The sequence below is a fragment of the Mus pahari genome, chromosome 3, assembly GCF_900095145.1.
Source record: "Mus pahari chromosome 3, PAHARI_EIJ_v1.1, whole genome shotgun sequence".
Classification (NCBI taxonomy): Eukaryota; Metazoa; Chordata; class Mammalia; order Rodentia; family Muridae; genus Mus; species Mus pahari.
The window spans coordinates 109,968,561-109,991,040 of record NC_034592.1 but is presented as its reverse complement, the minus strand read 5'-3'; the positions used below and the strand labels follow the sequence as shown (position 1 = coordinate 109,991,040).

Below are 22,480 nucleotides of genomic sequence, written 5' to 3'. Positions count from 1 at the left end.
CCCCCCTTGATCACTAATTGAGAAAATGCCTTACAGTTGGATCTCATGGAAGCATTTCCCCAACTGAAGCTCCTTTCTCTGTGATAACTTCAGCTGTGTCAAGTTGACACAAAGCTATCCAGTACAAACAGGAATGGCCCCCATAGACTCACGTAGGGGCTAGAGAGATGGTTCAGTGGTTAAGAGCACCGACTGCTCTTCCAGAGGTCTTGAGTTCAATTCTCAGCAACCACATGGTGGCTCACAACCATCTGTAATGGGATTGGATGCCCTCTTCTGATGTATCTGAAGACAGCAACAGTGTACTCACATACATTAAATAAATAAAAACACAAATAAATATGTACTTTAAAAAAACTTTAAAATAAGCAAATCTCTTAAAAAGATATATTTACACATATAAAATGTATTCTTTTGTCTATGAAATTGTACAAATGGATGCAACCATATTCACTGCAATGCCTGTATCAACAAAACCTGTCACCCCAGAAAGTTCTCTGATGGGTCTTTACCATATTCTCTCCCTTTGCCATTAGCCCCCGGGACTTACCTAAAGAAAAATATGTCGATGCCTATGTATGGGGGCGGTGTGTGCGCATGTATGTGGCCAAAGTTTGATATCTGGAGTCTTCCTCAGTCACTTCTACGTATCACTGTAAAAGGAATCAATCATCCTCACTAGCTCATATAAAAGACACACAGTATATAACAGACACACTGTCCAGGTATTGTGTTTACAAGCTGTGAGCCTAGACTGGGAAGGTTCCGGAGCTGTTCTAACTTACACCCCAGCCACATGCCCCTTGCTGCTTGTTTCTCCTGGTCATGTGCTCGTGGTCCGTCTCCTCTCCCTGCCACACGCTTGTGATCCATCTCTGCCTCCTCTCCTGGCCACGTGCTCATGGTCCATCTCCTATCTTGGCGGCTTCCTCTCCTCTTCTGTGTCCTTTATTCTCCCTCTTTCCCTCCCTGCATCTCCCAGCCAGGTAACTGAACACCTGCCTACCTCTCTCTACTGTCCAATCACAGGCCTTTAATTTGGGGAACAAAGTTACATAGCATCATGTGGTATGCGTGAGGATTGCCTTGTCAAGGAGCAGCCAGACCCTGGGGACCAGTATTTAATGTCTGGATACTTAGTGGTACCAGACCAACTCCACATATCATGGCAGGGGCTCTGGCTTGAGCCCAGAGACCCCCTCCTAAGAGTACCATTCCTTATGAGCCTATGGAGGTCATTTTCATTTAAACCACCACACAGAGCATCCCCTTAAGTTTTGGGGAACAGGGTTTGCTTCTTTATGACCCAACAATGACCCAGCTCATCTGGTAACTTTCCCGCCTCGGATCTAGATCAGCACATTTTCTGAGTGAACATGATTTTTAAAAAAATAATTTGAGCCGGGCGTGGTGGCACATGCCTTTAATCCCAGCACTTGGGAGGCAGAGGCAGGCAGATTTCTGAGTTCGGGGCCAGCCTGGTCTACAAAGTGAGTTCCAGGACAGCCAGAGCTATACAGAGAAACCCTGTCTCGAAAAACCAAAAAAAAAAAAAAAAAAAAAAAAAAAAAATGCCCAAGAACGCCAAACCAAAAGGGGGGAAAAAAAAAAAAAAAAAAAAAAAAAAAAAATAATAATAATAATAATAATTTGTTTTTATTTTATGTGCATTGGTATTTTGCCTGCCTGTATGTCTGAGTGAGGGTGTAAGATCTCAGAGTTTCAGACAGCTGTGAATTGCCATGTGGGTGCTTGGGATTGAACCAGGTCTTCTGAAAGAATGGTCTGTGCTCTTTGTCTGCTGAGCCATCTCTCCAGCCCCATGAACATGATTTTTTTTAAAAAAAGGTTCTGAATGATTCTGATAAGAGTCTAGATTTGCTGACCTCTGATCTGTATAATCAGAGAGATTAAAGATTCTAAAAGAAATTTCATATTGCAACACTATCTTTAGGTTTAGATCTCCACTTTGAAAAACTAGGATGATAACAGGGCCAATCAAGACAGGGGCAAGGTGTGGTGATGCATGCCTTTAGTCCCAGCACTCAGGAGGCAAGGGCAATGGATCTCTGTGACTCTGAGGCCAACTTGATCTACAGAGAGAGCTCCAGGCCAGCCAAAGCTACATAATGAGACTCTGGGAAGAGAGAGGGGAGAGGGAAAGGAGAGAGGAGGAAGGGAGGGGGGAGAGAGGGAGGAGAGGTCAGAATGGAGAGAGGGGGAAGAGGGGATGGAAAGGGGAGAGAGAAAGGTGAGGGGAAGGGAGAGGTAGGGTGAAGGGGAGAGAGGAGATAGAAAGCGACTCCGGGGCGGGGGTTGGGGGGAGAGGAGAAAGGCCAGGGAGGGGGCCGTGTGGAGAGAAAGAAGTGAGGGTGATTTGCCTTGGCCCTCAGTGGCCTCTGCTGCGCGGTCTCCCCAGGCAGCCTTGCGTTGCTCTCCCCACATTAGATTGAGTTTGCTGAGGTCTGTGCTCTCTCTCACTGACATACTTTGTTGAGGCTGATGGGGCTGGCATTTGTAAATCTATTTAGGTGAGGAAATAATTTACATCCCACATAGTCATCTCAGAAGTTAGCCTTAACTGTGCTCAGGCATGTGGACCTCCCTCGCACGAGGCTTACAGACATCCTGTGGATTTCCTGTATTTTTCATCTCCCCAGGTTTGACATCCAGGGCACAGTAAAGAGGAAGCTGCGGACAGACATCCGTTACCCACTGACCAACCTGGACCTCACTCCTTATATCTGTCCAGTTTTCCGGAAACATCCCAAGTATAACCTGTGCGCAGTGGTGGTGAGTTCGATGCTAATGCTTTCATACTGAAAGGAGAGAACACCCGTTGTCTGGCCCTACCTCTGCCTGGCGGCTGCTGCACCGCCTAGCATCTTGGCCACGTGCACGGCCAGAGGTCAGGTTCGTGGTAATTGTGTGTCATCTCGAACCCTTTGTAGCCAGCACCCCCACACTAGGTACTAACAGTTCCAAGACTCCATGCCTGGTCAAAGCCTGCCCTGGAGCACCCTGGGGATCCTTTGGCTTTAAGTCAGCTATGACTCGTGCTGAATCCTAGCAAACGATGTGGCACAATTCAGATGCATTTTGCAGAAACTCCCACAGGAGCCACCCTAGCAGTAGCCATTCTCTGGGCTTTGGGATCATGTATGAGCTGTTGTGTCTGAGGGTGGGGTCCTTCTAGAGTGTAACCCTGTCATGGATCCTCTGGCTGCTATTGAATCTGCCCGTTTATCTTACTGCTCAGTGATATATTTAAAAAAAGGAGTCAGAAGCCGGGCATGGTGGCTCACACCTTTAATCCCAACACTTGGGAGGCAAAGGCAGGCGGATTTCTGAGTTCGAGGCCAGCCTGGTCTACAGAGTCAGTTCCAGGACAGCCAGGGCTATACAGAGAAATCCTGTCTCAAAAAACAAAACAAAACAAAAAAAAGAAAGCCAGAGCAGCCCGACCTGTTAGAAACAGAGGACTCCTAATCCCATTCCAGACCTCTGACCTATAGTGCACACTTCAGCTGGGGGTGACATGTACACACTGATCACTTGAATATAACTCATCTAGACTAGAGGGTACCAGCCCTCTAGTATGTTTGAGCCTTGGAAGAGAGTGGACTTCATTAATTTTCTTTCTTTCTTTCTTTACTTACTTACTTTTTTTAAAAAAAAGACTTATTTATTTTATGTATATGAGTACACTGTAGCTGTCTTCAGACACACCAGAAGAGGGCATGGGACTTAAACTAAGGACCTTTGGAAAAGCAGTCATTGCTCTCAACCACTGAGCCATCTCTCCAGCCCCAACTAAACTGGTGTTTCTTGCTCTTGAGTTTTATATATGTATATGAGAGAGAGAGAGAGAGAGAGAGAGAGAGAGAGAGAGAGAGAGAGAGAGGAAGGAGAGAGAGAGAGAGAGAGAGAGAGAAGAAGAAGAAGAAGAAGAAGAAGAAGAAGAAGAAGAAGAAGAAGAAGAAGAAGAAGAAGAAGAAGAAGAAGAANGAGAGAGAGAGAGAGAGAAGAAGAAGAAGAAGAAGAAGAAGAAGAAGAAGAAGAAGAAGAAGAAGAAGAAGAAGAAGAAGAAGAAGAAGAATGAGGAGGAGGAGGAGGAGGAAGAGGGAGGAGAAAGGAGGGAGGGGGGAGGAGGGAGGAGAGAGAGTTTGCAAAAATTTTCTTGCATAGTGGTTTTCCCCTCCACTCTTTTGGCACCTTTGATTGCTCAGAGGAGCTTGCTGTTGCTCTGGAGGGACCCACAGTTGATGCCCACACTTAAGTGGCAGCTTTACAACCATTAGTTACTCCAGTTCTAGAGGGATCCAACTCCCTCTTTTGGTCATATACTTGGTACAGACTAACATGGAGGTAACACACACCCATACAGTAAAAACTTACCAATCTCAAGCACAAATCAGGTAGCTGTAGTTGCAGACTCACACTTGGCTCTTTCAGTCTGTTGTACTGATCACACATCTGTTCTTGTGCCTTTACCATGCTGTTTTGTTACTGTGGCTTTGGTGTGACTTCTCACACACCACACACATCCCCATTCATCTTTAATCATTTGGTCCTGACTGAGAGACAGGACCATACAGCTCTCTTCTATTGATTCTGCAGATCTGCCCTTGCTCTATGCAACAATCAAAACACCTCATACACAGGATTCACAAACAGACTGCTTCAAACTCACCAGCACGCTCCATTTCACTGCTAACAAAAGCACATCCCAGCTCCAGTCTGTTGGAATTGCCAGAGGTTGAGGTGAGCTTAACCCCACCCTTCTTGTTGCCATGCCTAAGTGCTGTATGGAGAAAGTGTCCCTTGGCTCTGGACTTCTGTTATCAGAAGCAAACATTCACCCCTCTCCTCAGTCTAGATCTGAAGATGTGTAGTTCTCAACTTCCACTGGTTGATTTTTAGTCACTTTTTTTTTTTTGTAGCTGGTATCAATATGTGACATTTGATAAGAGTCCACTACTCAGAAACCCTCATAGAATGATTTGATATTTCTAAATAAGATTCAGTAGCATCTTCTGGTCCTAAGCTTGAGGCTGCCCCTGCTGGAAGGAGGGTAATGCTGCCTCTGCATCTGTGAGGTGCTCACATGCAGCAATGTGGGGAAGGAGTGGCCCAAATGATACAGAGCTTCCTGTGTGAATCTTCTGCATTCCCATGTACCGGGCCTCTGAGGGAAGGCTCCGCTTCCCCCAGGACCTCAGGGCGTTCTCTATTCCCCTCCCTGTCACAACTTCTGTGTTCGGCAGTGTTCGGCAGTCAGTAAGGCTGGGCGGGAGCCGGTCGGCTGGGCTGTCTGGTTTGTGATACAGCTATCTACTGAGTCAGGGTGAGGTTTCTCTAGCATACTGCATTCAGACAACAGGTCCCTTATCCAGATGGCTCCTGGCCACAGCACCCCACAGCATTACTTGGGAAATGTTAGTCAGGCTCATTATGTAGTTCAGCTGTGAGCCTCTCACTGCAGAAGGAAGCCTTACTGCCAAGGAGGTTGGGGGTGGCAGGTGACAGCTGTCCTCTACACTGTTTATGGAGTGGGAGTGGGTGTCTTGTTTACTCCACTGTGCTGGTGTCTTTCTTTGCTTTTCTCCTGCTGGTTTCCAGTGTTGTCAGTAACTTACACAGCTCCACACTTCTGCTTGGTTCTTTGTGGAGGTGCTGGGGGTGCTGGTGCTTTGGTTAAACCACCTTGTAGCAAGTCTTGTGTTTTTATTCTTGTCTTTTGGGACAGGGTTTCTCTGTGTAGCTCTGGCTGTCCTGGAACTCACTTTGTAGACCAGGCTGGCCTTGAACTCAAGAGATTTGCCAAGGCTGCCAGGCTGAAAGTCTTTGTTTTTAAATAAATAAGAAATTGGTGATGGAGGTTGTAGCTTGCCCAGGATCCATGATGCCTTGGCTTCCACCTCCAGCACCATAAGCTGCCACTGGTTGTACATGCCATAAAGTAAGCGCTCAACATTTGGGAGGCAGAGGCAGGACCAGTCAAGATTATCTTCACCTGGGTAAGCTTGAGGCTAGCCTGGGCTACATCAGACCCTGTCTCCAAAAAAAACAGTAGAACACATAACATCTGAGCATGCAATTTGGCAAGTTGTCTGGTGAGCACATCCATGCCGTAAGAACAGGGCTCAGACAATTTTATCAGTGTGGAACTATCCAAAAATTACTCTTCAAGTGCAGAAACCAGACATCTAATGGGATAACTCTGATTTTGTCTTATGCTAATGAGTCCTGCCGTAGGTACCAGATCATTAGGATCTAGACCTTTTGCTCCATTCTGAAATGGTTATCCACATCACTCCACATAGGATGCTCCATTCTCCCACTGGGTAGGCTCTCACTGTGTGAAGACACCATTATCTGCTCACCTGTTCTACTTGAGTGCTTTGAACCATTAAGAGCACTGCTGTGGTGTGTCTCAGATATTAGCAAGATGGACACAGCCTTTTGGTTCTCAGATGTCTGCAATGAACACAATCTTTTGGAGTCTATTTCTAGGAGTTGGGGGTACTGGCGGGATGTTTTCTTTTTGAGACAGGGTCTAAGCTTTGAACTTGTGGCAGTCCTCCTGCCTCAACCTTTCCAAGGCCTAGGATTACAGGTATGAGCTACAGCTGGCTTAGGACAAGCCTTCCTAAGGTGGTTATTTAACATTAGTCTCTCTCTTTTGTATGAGGGGTCAGCAGACTTTGTAAAACCCAGCTAGGGAATACTTTAGGCCTCGGAGGTCAGGGTTTTTTGTCTTCAGTTTTATTGCTGCGGCCCTGAGACACTGAGGCACAACCACACATGGAGGCTCACAACTTGGAACTCCAGTTCCAGGGGAATCCATTGCTTTCTTCAGATCTCCCGGCACTGGGCATGCATGTGGTACACAAGCATATTTCTTTCTTTTATGTCTACAAGTACACTGTAGCTGTCTTCAGATACACCAGAAGACAGCATGGATCCCAGTTCAGGTCGATGGTGGTAAGCCACCATGTGGTTGCTGGGAATTGAACTCAGGACCAGGACCTCTGGAAGAGCAGTCAGTGCTCCTAATTGCTGAGCCATCTCTCCAGCCTCCTCTTAATTTTTTTTTTTTAAAGTTTATATATAGTCTGATTTCCTATCTAATTCTATTAAAGTCAATGAATACAATGTATAAGCAGTTCCAAGTTAGACCGTAGAAAATTATTTCGTCAGTATAAGACACTTTAAAATGGTTTTTGGCCTTGTCATTTTTATCCCATCAGTCAGAGCATCATTCCCATGTGGAAACCGTGCCTTACATCCTTTCTTTCCTAGAACCACTTTGGAGATCTGGATAGTGGTCACTACACTGCCTTCTGCAAGAACTCGGTAACTCAGGCCTGGTACAGTTTTGACGACACTCGAGTCAGTGAGATTCCAGATACTTCTGTTCAAACAGCTACAGCGTATCTTCTGTTCTATAGCTGCCAGCCTTTTTCTATACCGACACAGAAATGCAAGAGCCAGGACAGTACTCCTGACCACTGCAAGCAAGCTATCAGAAAGTGGCCGTGAACATGCTTTGCTATTAAATCCTTACCACCTACTTCCGTCTCACAGACAGCCTCTATAAAACAAGTCTGCAGCACGGAGGCCATGCAGTGCCAGCGCAGGGGCCTGAGGACTGCAGGTTTCAAAGGTCAATGCCCTGTGCAATGAACGGGTTTCTATGTATTTCATACATACTGAGTTATTTCCCCCAAATTTTATACTTATTTTGTATCTATGTGCACGTGGAAGTCAGAGGGTAACTTGTAGGAGTTAATTCTCCTTTCCACCATGTGGGTCCTGGGGATTGAACTCAGTCCTCAACATTAGTGGAAGACATTTTTACCCAGTGAACCATCTCTCCAGCCCAACACAAATAATTTTTGTTTACATGTGTGAATAAACAAAACAGAACAAAAACCTCAGTGGCACAGTGTTTCTTCTGCATGCACCATCAGGTGCAAATGGCTGTGAGTGTAAGAATGGGACCTGGTGGGCTGGCAGAGATGGCTCAGAGGTTAGGGTCCCTTCCGGCTAGCAGAGGACCCGGGTTCAGTTCTCAGCACCCACATGGTACACATAGACACACAGGCAGAACACCAAGACATATAAAAATAAGTCTTAAAAACAAAACATGTAGCCAGGCAGTGGGGGTGCACGCCTTTAGTCTCAGCACTCAGGAGGCAGAGGCAGGTGAATCTCTGTGAGTTCCAGGACAGCCAAGGCTACACCAAGAACCCTATCTCAGAAAACAAAAACAAAAGAAAACAAAAGAATTCCATACAAACAAACAAACAAAAGACCTGAAAGCTTTTACAGTAATTTAGGGAGACTGTCCTTTCAAGTTATTACATTTATGACTCGAAACCCAAGCTCTAACCTTCCCCTAGTAAGCAAAATAACTACTTCCTCAGAGTCCTTGTTTAGAAGAGCCTCCCACAACAGAATGAGCTATTGCACTGCCCTTGGCTGCCTTGCAGCACTGGAAGGTTGAGGACAGCACACTTTCCACACAGGCTTTGAAGGAGTCAAGCTGGAAGTGACCTGAAAGCCTGCACTTGAGGACATTCTCAGGGCATCCCGAGGTGCTGTGCAAGCGCCCAGGGAGGAAGCAACCAACAGTGCTGCCAGCTGCGACACGTATGAACCACAACGAACAGCATGAAGATAGCCCAAAAGGTGCAATGGCAGTACTTAATGTCTTGGGGACAACCAACAGCTGTCCAAAGACTTAAACAACGGAGGGAATCCACGCCTGCTAAACAGACTGTAAATCTAGTCAACTACCCGCAGCTGGGAAGGTGGCACCCCCAATGAAGAGCTACAAGCAATAATGGCTATTAAGAGAGGGGGATCAGCCTTCTCCAGGGAGGAGAACCCTGACACTAAATCCAATCTCAAGTGGTTAGCTCTAAAACCATACAGGTAACAGTAAATGGACTCAGCAGGGTGGGTTTGTGTGTGTGTGTGTGTGTGTGTGTGTGTGCGCGCAACATAAGAGGTCATGAATTAGAGAAAGCTGGGGAGCATGAGAGGAATGAAGAGGACAGGGTGAAAATGATCTAAACAGCACAGTATGGAAGCCTCCAAACAAACAAACCAACAAACCCACCAGCCCCTCTAAGACCCACTGTGCAGTCTCCGTTGCTGTCCTTCCGGAAGGGTAGGGCTCCCTGACGTCTCCGCTCTAGAGAGATCAGCACAGCAGGCTCCTGAGTGCAGTGTGCGGGTTACAAACACAGTCACCCAGGACTCTTCCTTCATTCTTCTACAGAATTCTGACAGGCATCTGGGATTACTTAACTGACTTCCAGCTCTTGAGATCTGAATACCACATCAGGGGAGAGTGGAATCAAGTCCTGATTTGCAGAATAAGAAACTAAACCCAGAGTGAGCGTAGGGAATAGTGTGTGTAAAGCCCACGAGAAGCAAGAGGCAGGCGGATCTGTGAGCCAGGACAGCCAGGAGAGGACACAGTGAGCCTGTCTCAAAACACTTAGGAAAAAAGAAGACAAAACATGTACAAGGTTTCAAATGATTTTTTTCTTCATTAAGATTTTAATGTAGATGTAAATGAATTATTTTTAAAAAATTAAAGTTTCCATTTTTTTAGAATAAAGATTTAAGTGCACAAATACAGCCAGAAGCTAACAGAAAAATAGCTTTGCCCTGTCATTTCCCTAAGAAAGCATTGCAGCTGCCTAGAAGAGGCCAAAAGAAAAAGAAAAATCCTTTCTAGGCTTTCACAGAAGGATATGTTAAACTATGTACAGCAGTCTGATGTGCAACAGTGCAATAAATATGTACATATACATTCCTATCTGAGTTAAGTCATTCTAGAGTATTCAGAGTGGACTGAGCTGGGACTAGAAATGAGAAGAGGCTGGAGCAGTGAATAGGAAAATGGAGGTTACAATGGTTTGGTACCAAGAGAATAATAAATGTCTGACTAATGAATTATTTTAACTTTGGGGGCAGACTCAAAAAGTTGTTTTGAAATAAATGACTCCTTTAAGGGATGTGTACTATGATAGTTGTTACATGTTAGGCTGTTTTTTCTCTCTTTCTTTTGATAAACAGCACTGACCTGAATTATATGGTGCTAGTAACACAGCCCCAGTGTTCTGGAACCCCTCTACATAGCAGCTGCAGCGATCCATTGTCTTTGTAAGCATTAGATGTGAGGCTGCAATTTGGAGACATCAATACGCCAACAGCCTACTCCTCTCTATGTGGCTACATCAGTTATGCGTGGTCCCAGGGAAGTATAAAAGAGGATATAAGCTGCTGATGACCTCACAGAAGACACAGAGATATCGGAAACTTCATGGTCATCAAACTTAAACCAGCGCTGCCTTGCCGCGTTCTTACAGTAGGCTGTGTAGTGGCCTCCGTCTAGCCCGCCGTAGTGGTTCTGTACCAAGCAAGACAAAACAAACTCAATTATTCCTTAGCACGAAAAAATTGTGTCAGTTATTTCCAGTTTTGGTTATTCTCACTCTCCTATGGGGAAAGGAAATGCTGGAGCCTCCTATTTTATTAGTTTGCTTTAAAAACATCTTCAATTCAACATGATACTTACTGAAACAGAAAACAAGTTATATTTCTTCAAGCTGTTTTTTGGACCAATAACGTACTGTGACAGGTCAAGATTTTCCAGTGGGAAATCCACGGATGTTTGAAGCTTCTGCTTCCACCTGCCGTCATAGGAAAATCTGCAGGGCAAACATCACAGGAATTAAGTTGACAGAGAAAGACAAAAAATGAGACTTCACTATTTAACATGGACCTTAGGAAACTCTTAAAGTTCACTTCAGATCTGAGGGCCAGTAAGATGCTCAGAAGACAAAGTCCTTGATGTGCAAACCCACCTAAGAGTGGAAGAAGAGAAGTGACTCTGCAAGACTGCCCTCCACATGTGCGGCATGACAAGTCTGCCTGCACTCACAGCAACACACACAACACAACTATTTTAATAAGGCCAGTTTTAGTAGGGAAAACATGTTTCATTTTTATTTTACAAAGAGGGAGATGTAGGTTACAGAGAGCAACACACCAGAATCCAAATCCTCAATTATTATTTAGTGTCAAGGGTCAAACCCGGGGCATCATACACACCAAAATACTTCAATGATGACCTGCTTCTCAACAACTCAATTATCTATACAGTTGCCTTAGAGCTTCCAGGAATAATGTTTAATACTAACTACAACTTCTAACGGAACAATGCTCTGCTCTAAAACTTCTATATTGCCATTTATATTATAACACTCAAAGCGAAGCCGACAAACTTGTCAGGACAGAAAACCGAACAGTCAATGTTACAACTTATAGGAGCAACTGGTTATGAATCTCCAGTAACAAAACCAAAAATGTAGTTCTCAACAAAGATGAAACTTTAGGGTTTTTCTTTTCTTTTTTAAAGCTAATTCAGGCTGGGTGTGGTGGTGTGTAATGTTAGCATTAAAGGAGTCTAAGGAAGACAGCATCGGAGCTGGCCTGTGGTATACAGGTAAGAACCTATCTGTGACATCTAACTTCCCAAATGGATTTCCCAAGGAACAGAGACACGCTGCAGCTCTTACTGCCATGCTGTCTGCTGGTGGAACCTGTCCTTCCACTTGGGGCTTCTCACCATGAGGAAAATGGAGTGAACCTCTGAACCTGTAAGCCAACCACAATTAAATATTGTCCTTTATAAGAGTTACCATGGTCATGGTGTCTGCTCACAGCAATAGAAACCCTAACTAAGACAGAATTTGGAGACAATGCTTGCACCTTAGCACAGGTAGCATTCAAATATTTTTATCTTAAAGTTAGACTTTGAAAATTGTGGCTTCTTTTTTTCCCCACTTAAAAAATGTACTTTGGGCTGAGCCCCGATGACCTGAGGTCAATTTCTAGATCTCAGAAGGTGGCAGGAGAAGTGGACTTTTTTGTTGTTGTTGTTTTGTTCTGTTTTGTTTTTTCGAGACGGGGTTCCTCTGTGTAGCCCTGGCTGTCCTGGAACTCACTCTGTAGACCAGGCTGGCCTCGAACTCAGAGATCCGCCTGCCCCTGCCTCCCGAGTGCTGGGATTGAAGGTGTGGAGAAGTGGACTTCTAAGAGCTGCCCTGTGACGGTTACACACGAGCTAAGGCTCTGAACTGACTTTTCTTCAAAAAGCATGACTTTACATGAAGCCCAGGCTGGCCTTAAATTCTTGATCATTCTGCTTCCATTTTTCAAGAGCTTGAAATTATAGGTGTGTGCCCACCATGTGACACATAATTAAATTAATTTTGCTATATTTATAATTTGAGTGTTAGTTAAAAATGACTATCATTTTTGTGCATGTGTATCTGTGCTTCACGTGTGTGTATGCCTGCTGGTCACAGATGACAGAAGAGGACACTAGATCTGCTGGAAATGGAATCACAGGCAGTTGTGACCTGCCATGTGGGTGCTAGGAACAGAACCTGGGTCCTCTGCAAGAGTCAGTTCTTTTAACTACTGAATCATCTCTCCAGCAACTGAATGTTAATTTTTATCTACTCATCTGTGTTAGAATTATGCTGTAACATTTTCCACTTGATGTCATTTAAACTTTTGTTCCTGAAATGCCATTTTTTCCATTAATTTTTTGTTCCATTTATTCTATAAGGAAACAGAATTGCATGGAATGCACATAAAGTAACAGTATAGTTACTCCGCTGTCATGTCTGCCTTACTTATTTTTTTTTTTTTTTTAAAGATTTATTTATTTATTATATGTAAGTACACTGTAGCTGTCTTCAGACACTCCAGAAGAGGGCGTCAAATCTTGTTACAGATGGTTGTGAGCCACCATGTGGTTGCTGGGATTTGAACTCCGGACCTTCGGAAGAGCAGTCGGGTGCTCTTACCCACTGAGCCATCTCACCAGCCCCTGCCTTACTTATTTGCTGGAGAACATTCCTTAGATTTCCTTTAAGAGACAGTATGTGCAAATTATGTAGCCATGGCAATTCCTCCATCAAATGCTACTGCACAGGCAGAGAGACCTTACCGTTTCAGGTGTACTAACAGCACAGGAGGCAATTTCCAGATTTCTATTTTCTTTAGAGAATCCCGCCGAGCTCGGCAATGGCTGCAGTAAAATCTGTTGTTATCTGTAAGCTTTTCTTCTTTGGAAAATAATCTAAGGCAGTCCTGGTGGGGAGAAAAAAAGCACAAATACTCAGCGATTCACTTCCTGATGGAGTGCCTTAAGGAGGCCCTCTTCTGTAGGAATGCTGCAGCACTTACTGGGCACCTCAGTAAGGTGGGTAAGTGCTGTAAGGAGGGACACAAACAGTGTGTTGCAAGGTGTGGTGAGGAATGGGGAAGGTATGCAGAAGCTCAGGACAGCACACACAAGACCTCTGTCCTGAGTCTGGTGGATTACGGTGGACTTCCTGGAAGAAGTAAAAACTGAAAGTATTAACACAAGCTGTTCTATTAGTTACACTGCTGTTGTGTAGAAATCAACATGTCTGAGCCCAAGTAAGTGCATAGAAAAAATACATCTGCGTTAACATCAAATATAACTTCCTAAGTTAGCTTTCAAAAACGTCTCTAAAATACAAGCGTTTTAGTTTGGCTGTGTGGTGATATGCTTGTCCAGCAAGCACAGCGCTCTGGGTTCAGCCCTCCCAAGCAGCTTCTAGTGGCACCCAGTGACATATGCCTATCCTGCTTCTAGTGGCACCCAGTGACATATGCCTATCCTCCCAGCATTGCTGAGTCACGACCAGTCTGAGCTACATGGCAAGAACTATTCAAAACTCAAGGGCTAGCTATGGGCTGGAGAGATGGCTCAGCAGTTAAGAGTGCTTGCTCTTACTGAGCACTTGGGTTCAATTCCCAGCACCCACATGGCGGACATGCTGGCAAAACACATAAAATAGCAACAAAGCCCGACAAGGACTAGGAGGGTCGCTCACCTGTCCTGTCAGGATGAGGCACACTTCTACGCACACACAAATAACATTTTAATAACACATTTTCTCTCACTTGCCTGTAAAGTACATTTACTTGTGGATGCCAGTGGCAAAGACAAGTACATGAAAGCCTCGAATGTCCGAGACTTCCTGTGACAGGTGAGGCACTGCACTGTGGATTTGAACTGGCCCTGAAAGAGTGCAACGATAATGGACTCGTTGAGCTGCTTGTGCTTCTGCCAGGCATGTTCGGCCGCCTTGAAGTCATCGAGGTGGTCATTGTTCTCTTCCTTATGCCTCTTCCGATTGTCCGCCTGGGGTGAGGACAATTGAATGCTGTTAGTATCTAAGGGTGTGCTGTTGACAGTTAAATGTGAAACTCTAGGAATAACACTAAATATCTTAGACATTTAGCCACACTGAGGAGCTCTGATCTTGTAAGTACTACAAAAAAAGTAATTCTACCCCAAACTCATACCCACTTTACTCAAAGGACGTGGCTTGAACTTCTTCCCTTGCCCCCTTCTCATTTTGCTTGGACACAGTGTCTCATTATGTAGTCCTAGCTGTCCTAGAATTCATTATGCAGTCAGGCTGGCTTTGAACTCAGAGATCCACCTGCTTCTGTCTCCCAAATGCTGAGATTAAAAGCATAGGTCATCATGCCAGGTCTTTATAACACCTTCTGGACATATTTTTATTTAAAGTGTGTAGACTGTAGACAACCCTGAGTAGTTTGTGGACTGACCCTGAGTCAGAGAGACTCAGCTCTGTTTTAAGAGTGAAGCTGCTTTTGCAGTGTGGGTGTATAGAGACCCTAACTGGCCAAGGCACTGAGAACAAATGACTGCTGACTGCCCAGCCATAGATGGAACATACACGTCATCCCCTAGGGCTCTCAGAGGAAGAGTGGAAGGAAAAGGAAGGGGGAGAGGTGTGCATGGCACAACTTCAAACTCACATCAGCTGTGATTACACATACCAGACATGGAAGGGAGAGGTGTTCATGGTCCCCACACCTCCCCTGAGGATTGACACAGTTAATGTTTCTTCAGTGACATACCACTGAAAAGATGCACATGTTCCAGTAACCAAACCTCCATCATGGTTCTGCAAGTATCATTAACTCATTCAATTACAAGGAGAAAAAAGTATAAAGGAGGAAGGGAAACTAGTCAGGGGGAGGGCAGGGAGAGTAACGGGTAGGCAGACTTAAAACGTATTAGGGACATGTGAACATGTCACAAGTATACATTATTGTATCATTATAAATAGTATTATGTATATTATCATTACATTATACATTATGTATATTATAACATACATAAAAAATTATAATATATATTCTGTATATAAAGTATACATAATTATGTTTTAAGTCCATGCCATTATTTTAAAAGTTGCCAAGTTTGGCTTAAAACTATCCTTTTTACTTTTATATTGAATGTGTATATGTGTATGATATGTGTAAAGGCAGTGTCAAGGTGCATGAGGAGGGCTGGTGAGATGGCTCAGTGGGTAAGAGCACTGACTGCTCTTCCAAAGATCCTGAGTTCAAATCTCAGCAACCACATGGTGGCTCACAACACCCGTAATAAGATCTGATGCCCTCTTCCGGTGCACCTGAAGACAGTTATAGTGTACTTATTTATAATAATAAATAAATTAAAAAAAAAAAAAAGATGCATGAGGAGCTCAGAGGACAGCTCTGTGCAGCCTGCTCTCCTTGCCTCCCTTACCTGTGTTCTGAGGATCAAAATCAGGCCATCAGGCTTGGCCTTGCCAGTGCTTTTACAATAGTGAGGCATCTTGCTAGTCTCAAAAGCATGGCATTAAGGAGAACACATGTCACGTAAGGAGGAATTAGGGTTAAAATCTAGTGTGTGTGTGTGTGTGTGTGTGTGTGTGTGTGTGTGTGTGTATGTGTGTGGTGTCTATACACCCTCCTTGAGAAAAATCTCCTTATGTAGCCCAGGCTGTCCCTGAAGTAACAATCGCCCTGCCTCATTCTCCTGAGTACTGTGACCTTAGGTGTGAGCCACCAGAACAGCTTGAATTTTTATACTTATGTTCAGCTGAGAAGTATGACCTTAAAGGCTTTCTGAAGCAGCAAAAGAGAAGCTATTTACAGATGGAGGTGGTCCTTATGTAAAGATACTGCTTTAATAAAAGTTATGTGCATGCACCACTTGCTTACATGGAGCAATTCTTATTTTGGAAGATAAGTCTTAGAACATTTGAGTATAAGACACACACCACAAATATGCAATAATATATAAATAACAGGGATGTTCAGACTAATTAATAAAACCATGACTTTGTTTTCATAAACATGAGAGTCACAAAAACACCTCTAATAGCTATTTTACCATTTGTTAATTGCGCAGTACTTCCTATTAGTACTTGAGTAAATAACCACACTGTGCACACTCCTAGTCTGAGAATCTAAAACATGGCATGCTGCCACAAGTGGAAAAGTGTACTCCATGAGGAAAAAAAAAATCAGTAAAAAACAATTATTCAAAAATATTGTAAAAAAAAAAAAAAAACCTCAGCCGGGCATGGTGGCGCATGCCTTTAATCCCAGCACTCAGGGCAGAGGCAGGCAGATTTCTGAGTTCGAGGCCAGCCTGGTCTACAAAGTGAGTTTCAGAATAGCCAGGGCGATACAGAGAAACCCTGTCTCGAAAAAAACCAAAAAACAAAACCAAAAAAAAAAAAAAAAACCAAACCTCAGTTCAGGACATGTATATAATGTATATATGGAAAATAAAAATAAATTTTATGTTGAGTCTAAGATTCCAGTCCCAACATGTCTCATTTTATTTAATAAATGTAAACATTCAGGTTTTTTTTTTTTAAAGTTTTATTTATTTATTTATTACATGTAAGTACACTGTAGCTGTCTTCAGATGCTCCAGAAGAGGGCATCAGATCTCATTACGGATGGTTGTGAGCCACCATGTGGTTGCTGGGATTTGAACTCAGGACCTTCAGAAGAGCAGTCGGGTGCTCTTACCCACTGAGCCTTCACACCAGCCCAAACATTCAGTTTTGTTCTGGGGAGCTTAGCAGACTCCACACAGCACACACATACATTCACACTCAGCATACACACACACACACACACACACACACACACACACACACACACACACACGGCACGGCACAGTCCACACTCAGTACAGACACTGGTGAACAAGCATTTAAACTGCTGTGAAAGCCGGGTGTGGTGGCGCACACCTTTAATTCCAGCACTTGGGAGGCAGAGGCAGGTGGATTTCTGAGTTCGAGGCCAGCCTGGTCTACAAAGTGAGTTCCAGGACAGCCAGGGATATACAGAGAAACCCTGTCTTGAACCCCTCCCCCCCAAAATAAACTGCTGTGAAGATGAAGTAAGTGAAGTTGAGGAGACCCCACTCTTACCTTATTTAGATCCTCGTGCAGGCCATCCATGAGGAACAGAAGCAGCTCTTGTGAATCCTGTTGGCTGGATCCTGCAAACTGGTCATTAATCTTACCAATGGTGACTTTAAAGTCCTTTGGACTGATATATCTATACTGTCCTGTCCACAACGCTTTCATGATTATACCAAATTCTTCTGCCACTTCACCTTTATGCCCCAACAAATTTGACCTGTGCAAGTAAAGTTATGGAAAATAAAGGAAAAAACTTAAGTTATAGTGGGGTCTTGATGTCAGCACAAAACCACACACAGAACACACAAAGGAATCACTCACCTGCAGGCTTGAACCAAACACATCTGAACCTGACTTTGCTGTGGTCCTCCAACTCATTTTCTTATCCTGGCTGCAAGCCCTGCTCTTCACGCACATCAACAGGCTGCAGTCAAAGATGGAAGCTGTAACCCTGACAGTCTGTCTGCCATCTTCTTTGTCCTTTATGACCAGAGCTGGGATAACTACCCCATATTCTTACAGATAAAGATCATTTCTCTTTTACTAATTTGACTCCTGTGAGGCTGAGTGGCAACTGAATACGTCCCTCCAAAATGTAGGTACTGCACATAGCCTAGGAATAGGCCCTTAAGGGGCTGAAGAGACAGCTCCATGTTAAGAGGGACTGTTTCTCTTGGAGAATACCCGGGTTTGAATCCTAGCACCCAGATGTTGGCTCACCGCTGTCCATAGCTCCAGTTGTGGGGATCTGAGACTCTGTGGATGCCTCACACTGCTATACTCACACATGCACATACTCCTAAAGATACAATGAAAAACCAAACATGGAAATGACCTGAAGAGGCCGTGCCTTGGACTTGGGTCTGCTGAAAAGGGTCCAATGAAGGGCTTAGCCTGGGCTGTATGATGGGGGAGCACAAGGGCCCCGATGAGATACTGGCATGCTTATCCTGAACTCTGTCTCTACAACGACGGGAAAAGAAGCTCAGCAGGTAAAGCTGACAACATGATGTAATCCTGGAGTCTCCACTGGAGAGATCCAATCCCTGCAAGCTGTCCTCTGACCTTCACGCGTGTGTGTGTGTGTGTGGGCTCTAGTTTGTACATAGCCGCACTCAAGATACAGACATTTTTAAAAAAATCAAAATTCTTTTATATACACAAACAAAAACGATTACCTAGTCTTGCATGTTGTAACCATACGAAACAAGAGTACGGCACCCAGGCAGTACAGTTAAATATCCTTTTCACAAGTGTACTGCAGAATGAAATGTTTCTTTACCTGTTGATATCATCCTGGTAGCAGTTTCGGTTGAAATAATCAGCCAGATGTGGAGCATTACACAGGCACTGCAATATTGAGTTCATATAACAAGTATTTCCCAAATTACGAAGTCCAGTAAGAGCTGGTCCTGATCCTCCAAATACAGGATTGAGGTTCCGAATCTGAGAAGCAGACAGCCTCGAGATCTCAGCTTTAGGGTAACATGGCGGCCTAAGAAAGAAAGAACAAGATGCCTTATGCAGAGCATCTCAAGCTGGGTCCACATGAAGATGGTACACAGCTGGAGCAGCTGTACCAGATAAAATCCTGTCCACAATCCACAGGCTAAACAGCTGTGTTCCCTAAGACATCTAGCAGTTAGGCTAACTGACTGTGTTCTTCCCATGAATGCATGCATGCCTACCACTTCTCCTGAGTTCTTAGTTCTAGAGGTAGCCTGAGACGGGTCCTCTAGCTTCCTCTAGTCTAGACAGACTCAGCTACTGCCCAATGGGAAAAAGCTCTTTCAACCTTCTCCAAGTGACCCAGAGACATTAGCATCATGAAATACTCTAATTCAAGCAGAATGTTAGAGAATTAAATATGATAAAATCATGTATAATTATAAATTATACATTAATTCTAGATGTAGTGTTTTCAGATATGTAGATCCCAGCTGCTAAATAGCAAACAGTGTATTTAAGTGGCATAGGGTGAGCAGAAAGAACCCATCGGTCAGGAAAAAAAGAAACTACGGAAACAAGGTGGGGAGAGATACAGACCACGGGACATGGGGAAATTCCTGAGGCAGAAGGACCGGTGAAGAGGCTGGGTGTTGGGGACGGGGTGGGGAGGGGAGGACAGTGTCTGAACTGAGCGTGTGCATATATTTTTCTTGTAACTATTTCCTCAATACTATATTTGCATAATGTTTACACTGTAGTAGGTATAAGATATTTAAAAAATAAAGAGGCAGATATTTATGCTCTTGTAAATAAATTGCACATAGATAAAAGTATACACTAACCATAGACAGGTCTCAAATGAGGCAAAGGTTTTCTGGGTACTACTACCTAACTATGCCTGTAATTCCACTAAGTCTCAGAGGATGGCCACATTTAAGGTAATTAAAATTTAAAGCCATGCTGGACACCATGGAGGTGTCTGCTGGGCACTTCTGGCTAAAGGTGCCCTGACTGGTGGACACTCCCTCATCTTCCTGATCCCTACCTATGAAGGGGAGGATGGGAAGCAGCGAACCATCCCAGTTTTCTCTACATGCTCTTTCTCTGTTCATGTACTCTTTATTATAAAAGATACAGGTGCTATTTATGAGATAGCTTCAAAACACTGTTGAACTAATGAACTGTAGTAAAGTAATACTTGAATATTATTAATTCCAAAATCTCTCTCAAATATGTCTCTCCCTGGTGAGTTCTCAGGAAGGACTTCCTTGGGATGTGTCAGAAAAGATAAAAATCTTTAGTAATTAACAAATATATAATACATGAAGAAAACCTATCACATTTATATATACTCTAAACTTCACTATCCAAGACCCCTGCTAATGGTAAGGATACTCTGTGCCCAAGATAAAATGCTATGGTGTCTGCATTAATTTGTGCACCCCTTCCTGTTTCCTTTAAACCACTTCTGATTATTCATTAATACCCGATACAATGTAAATAGCTATTGTGCTGGGTTAAAAACAATGGCAAGGACAGACACCTATTTGTGTTCAGTACTTCTATCATTCCTCCCACCCCAATATTTTTGATCTTTTACTGGTTAAGTCCTAGATACAGAAACCATTCAACATGCTTTTGCTCTTGTTTTTCGAGGCAGGATCTCATGCAGGCCCAGGCTGGCTGAGGGTAACATTGAACTTCTAACCCTTCTGACTCCATTTCCCGAGTGGTGCTTACAGGTGTTCCTCACCATTACGGGTTTATATGCGGTGTTGGGATCACACACACACACTTTGGGCATGTTAAGCAAGCATTCTGCCGAGTTATAACCCAGCCCAGAAGCCATGGACTTGAAAGGTCAGTTGCATTTCCACCCCACGTCCCAAAAGTGCCCAATTCCTATGTCAGTTAGGGGCAGAAATACAAGAAAACGATGTGCTACTTTGGGAAACTTGAACCCACTGATCACCTGACAGACAGATAGGGAGAGGAAAGGAGATATATGGTGCCTACCTTTTTATAGACAGGAGACTATGCTCCTGTATGACTGGGTGAGAGAGACAAAGGCTAGAAACTGAGTATGGTAACACTGCCAACTCAGCCATTTTATAAACTGTCATCTTGGGTGGTCAGAAAGCTCAGTAAATAAAGGCAGTCTCTCCCAAACCTGATACCTGAGTCCAATCCTCAGGACCCACATAGTAGATGAGAGTACTATAATGTGCAAGTACACACACACACACACACACACACACACACACGCACACACGCACTTTCTTTCCTTAGTAAAATTAAAAATTACAAAACAAATTAGGATCTATGAAAGGTGAGTGGGGCCTTGGGCATGGTAAGTGCTGTAACAATGTATGCAACACTGGCCTATCTCTATCACTACTGAATACACTGATTCAACTCTCACGCACCCTTCAAGGCTATACCTTTATGAGGTGACACTCAGGTTGAAGGTGCTGCTTCAGTTCTAGAACTGGAAGCACTTACTTGTTCTCCCGGTTGACCATCGGGGTCACCGCCGGCTTCCTCTTCTCCTCCTCCTGCAGGGCCTGAGTGATGTCTGGCGAGGAGTAGGATCGCTTCAGTTTGGATGGCTCTCTGTCCCGCTCAGCAGGGATCTGGGGCTTGACTTTGTGAGTGGGAGGGGTGGAAGGAGGTGCAGAGGAAGGAGCCATTTCAGGTGGATACATATGAACCGTGTTTGTGGGGGAATGGTAGTAACGGAAGGTCCCGGTGATTGGATCAAGAAACTTGGAAAAGAAGAATAAACAACAAGGTAAGAAAATCATACAAGCACAGAAGTGACAGAAGTGCCATCCCCACCACAGTATTTACGTCCGGGTTAAAACACATGTGTGCTAAAGAATTAAAGCGAGGGCCTTGAATTTGCCAAGCACAAACTTTATATTCTACAGGCCCTAAAATAACTTAAATAAATTAATAATCATTTTGCAAACTTTCAAAGAAATTTAGGCTTGCCTTAATGGAATATGCAATTTCAAAATTGTATTGCCAGAGCACTCCTACGCTAGTCAGCCTGAGGCTGAGTACCAGGGGTCTCGCTCTGTAGCAATCAGGGGGAGAGTTTACGTTCTCCATAACAAAGTGGATGGGCAACAAGAAGACGCCTTTTTAAAACACAGTAGCGCCGGGCAGTGATGGCGCACACCTTTAAACCCAGCACTCGGGAGACAGAGGCAGGCGGATTTCTGAGTTCGAGGCCAGCCTGGTCTACAGAGTGAGTTCCAGGACAGCCAGGGCTATACAGAGAAACCCTGTCTTGAAAAACCAAACCAAACCAAACCAAACCAAAAACCAAAACACAGTAGCATACATTTAATGTAGAACCCTGGTGTTTACCTTGGCCCAGCCCAAAGGCAGTCCTGGCACAATTCTCCCCATTTCTTCACTTCGTGCTCTCGTCAAAGGTTCTCGCTGAGCCTAGTTTAAAAAACAATAATCTGATTTTCCAGTTAAAAACTTCCATTCATGAGCTTAAAGTACTTACACAGAAAAAGAAAAGTTTCTTGACCACCCTTCATATTTTTAAAGGCAGCATCAAAGATGAAGGTAGTTTTCTGTTTCTCAAAGTTTACTATATCAAGGGTTAGAGGAATGTGAAATAAAGGAGGAAATGT

At 44.0% G+C, this 22,480-nt stretch overlaps 2 protein-coding genes across 2 annotated transcripts in view; one reads left to right on the top strand and one right to left on the bottom strand.

Moving 5' to 3' along the window:
• The window catches only part of Usp50 (ubiquitin specific peptidase 50), a 19,987-nt gene extending 12,411 nt beyond the window's left edge, over positions 1–7,576 (top strand). The window contains exons 6-7 of the mRNA XM_021194976.1: positions 2,661–2,793; positions 7,306–7,576. Of these exons, the coding sequence (XP_021050635.1) occupies positions 2,661–2,793; positions 7,306–7,545 (373 nt within the window). The 3' untranslated portion in view covers positions 7,546–7,576. The remainder of the gene's footprint in view (positions 1–2,660; positions 2,794–7,305) is intronic.
• Positions 7,577–9,556: 1,980 nt separating this feature from the next.
• Positions 9,557–22,480, bottom strand: part of Usp8 (ubiquitin specific peptidase 8) — a 51,314-nt gene continuing 38,390 nt past the window's right edge. The window contains exons 12-19 of the mRNA XM_021193228.1: positions 22,203–22,283; positions 21,330–21,592; positions 18,661–18,873; positions 17,385–17,595; positions 14,036–14,272; positions 13,046–13,188; positions 10,601–10,733; positions 9,557–10,432 (exon numbers count right to left, since the gene is read on the bottom strand). Of these exons, the coding sequence (XP_021048887.1) occupies positions 10,247–10,432; positions 10,601–10,733; positions 13,046–13,188; positions 14,036–14,272; positions 17,385–17,595; positions 18,661–18,873; positions 21,330–21,592; positions 22,203–22,283 (1,467 nt within the window). The 3' untranslated portion in view covers positions 9,557–10,246. The remainder of the gene's footprint in view (positions 10,433–10,600; positions 10,734–13,045; positions 13,189–14,035; positions 14,273–17,384; positions 17,596–18,660; positions 18,874–21,329; positions 21,593–22,202; positions 22,284–22,480) is intronic.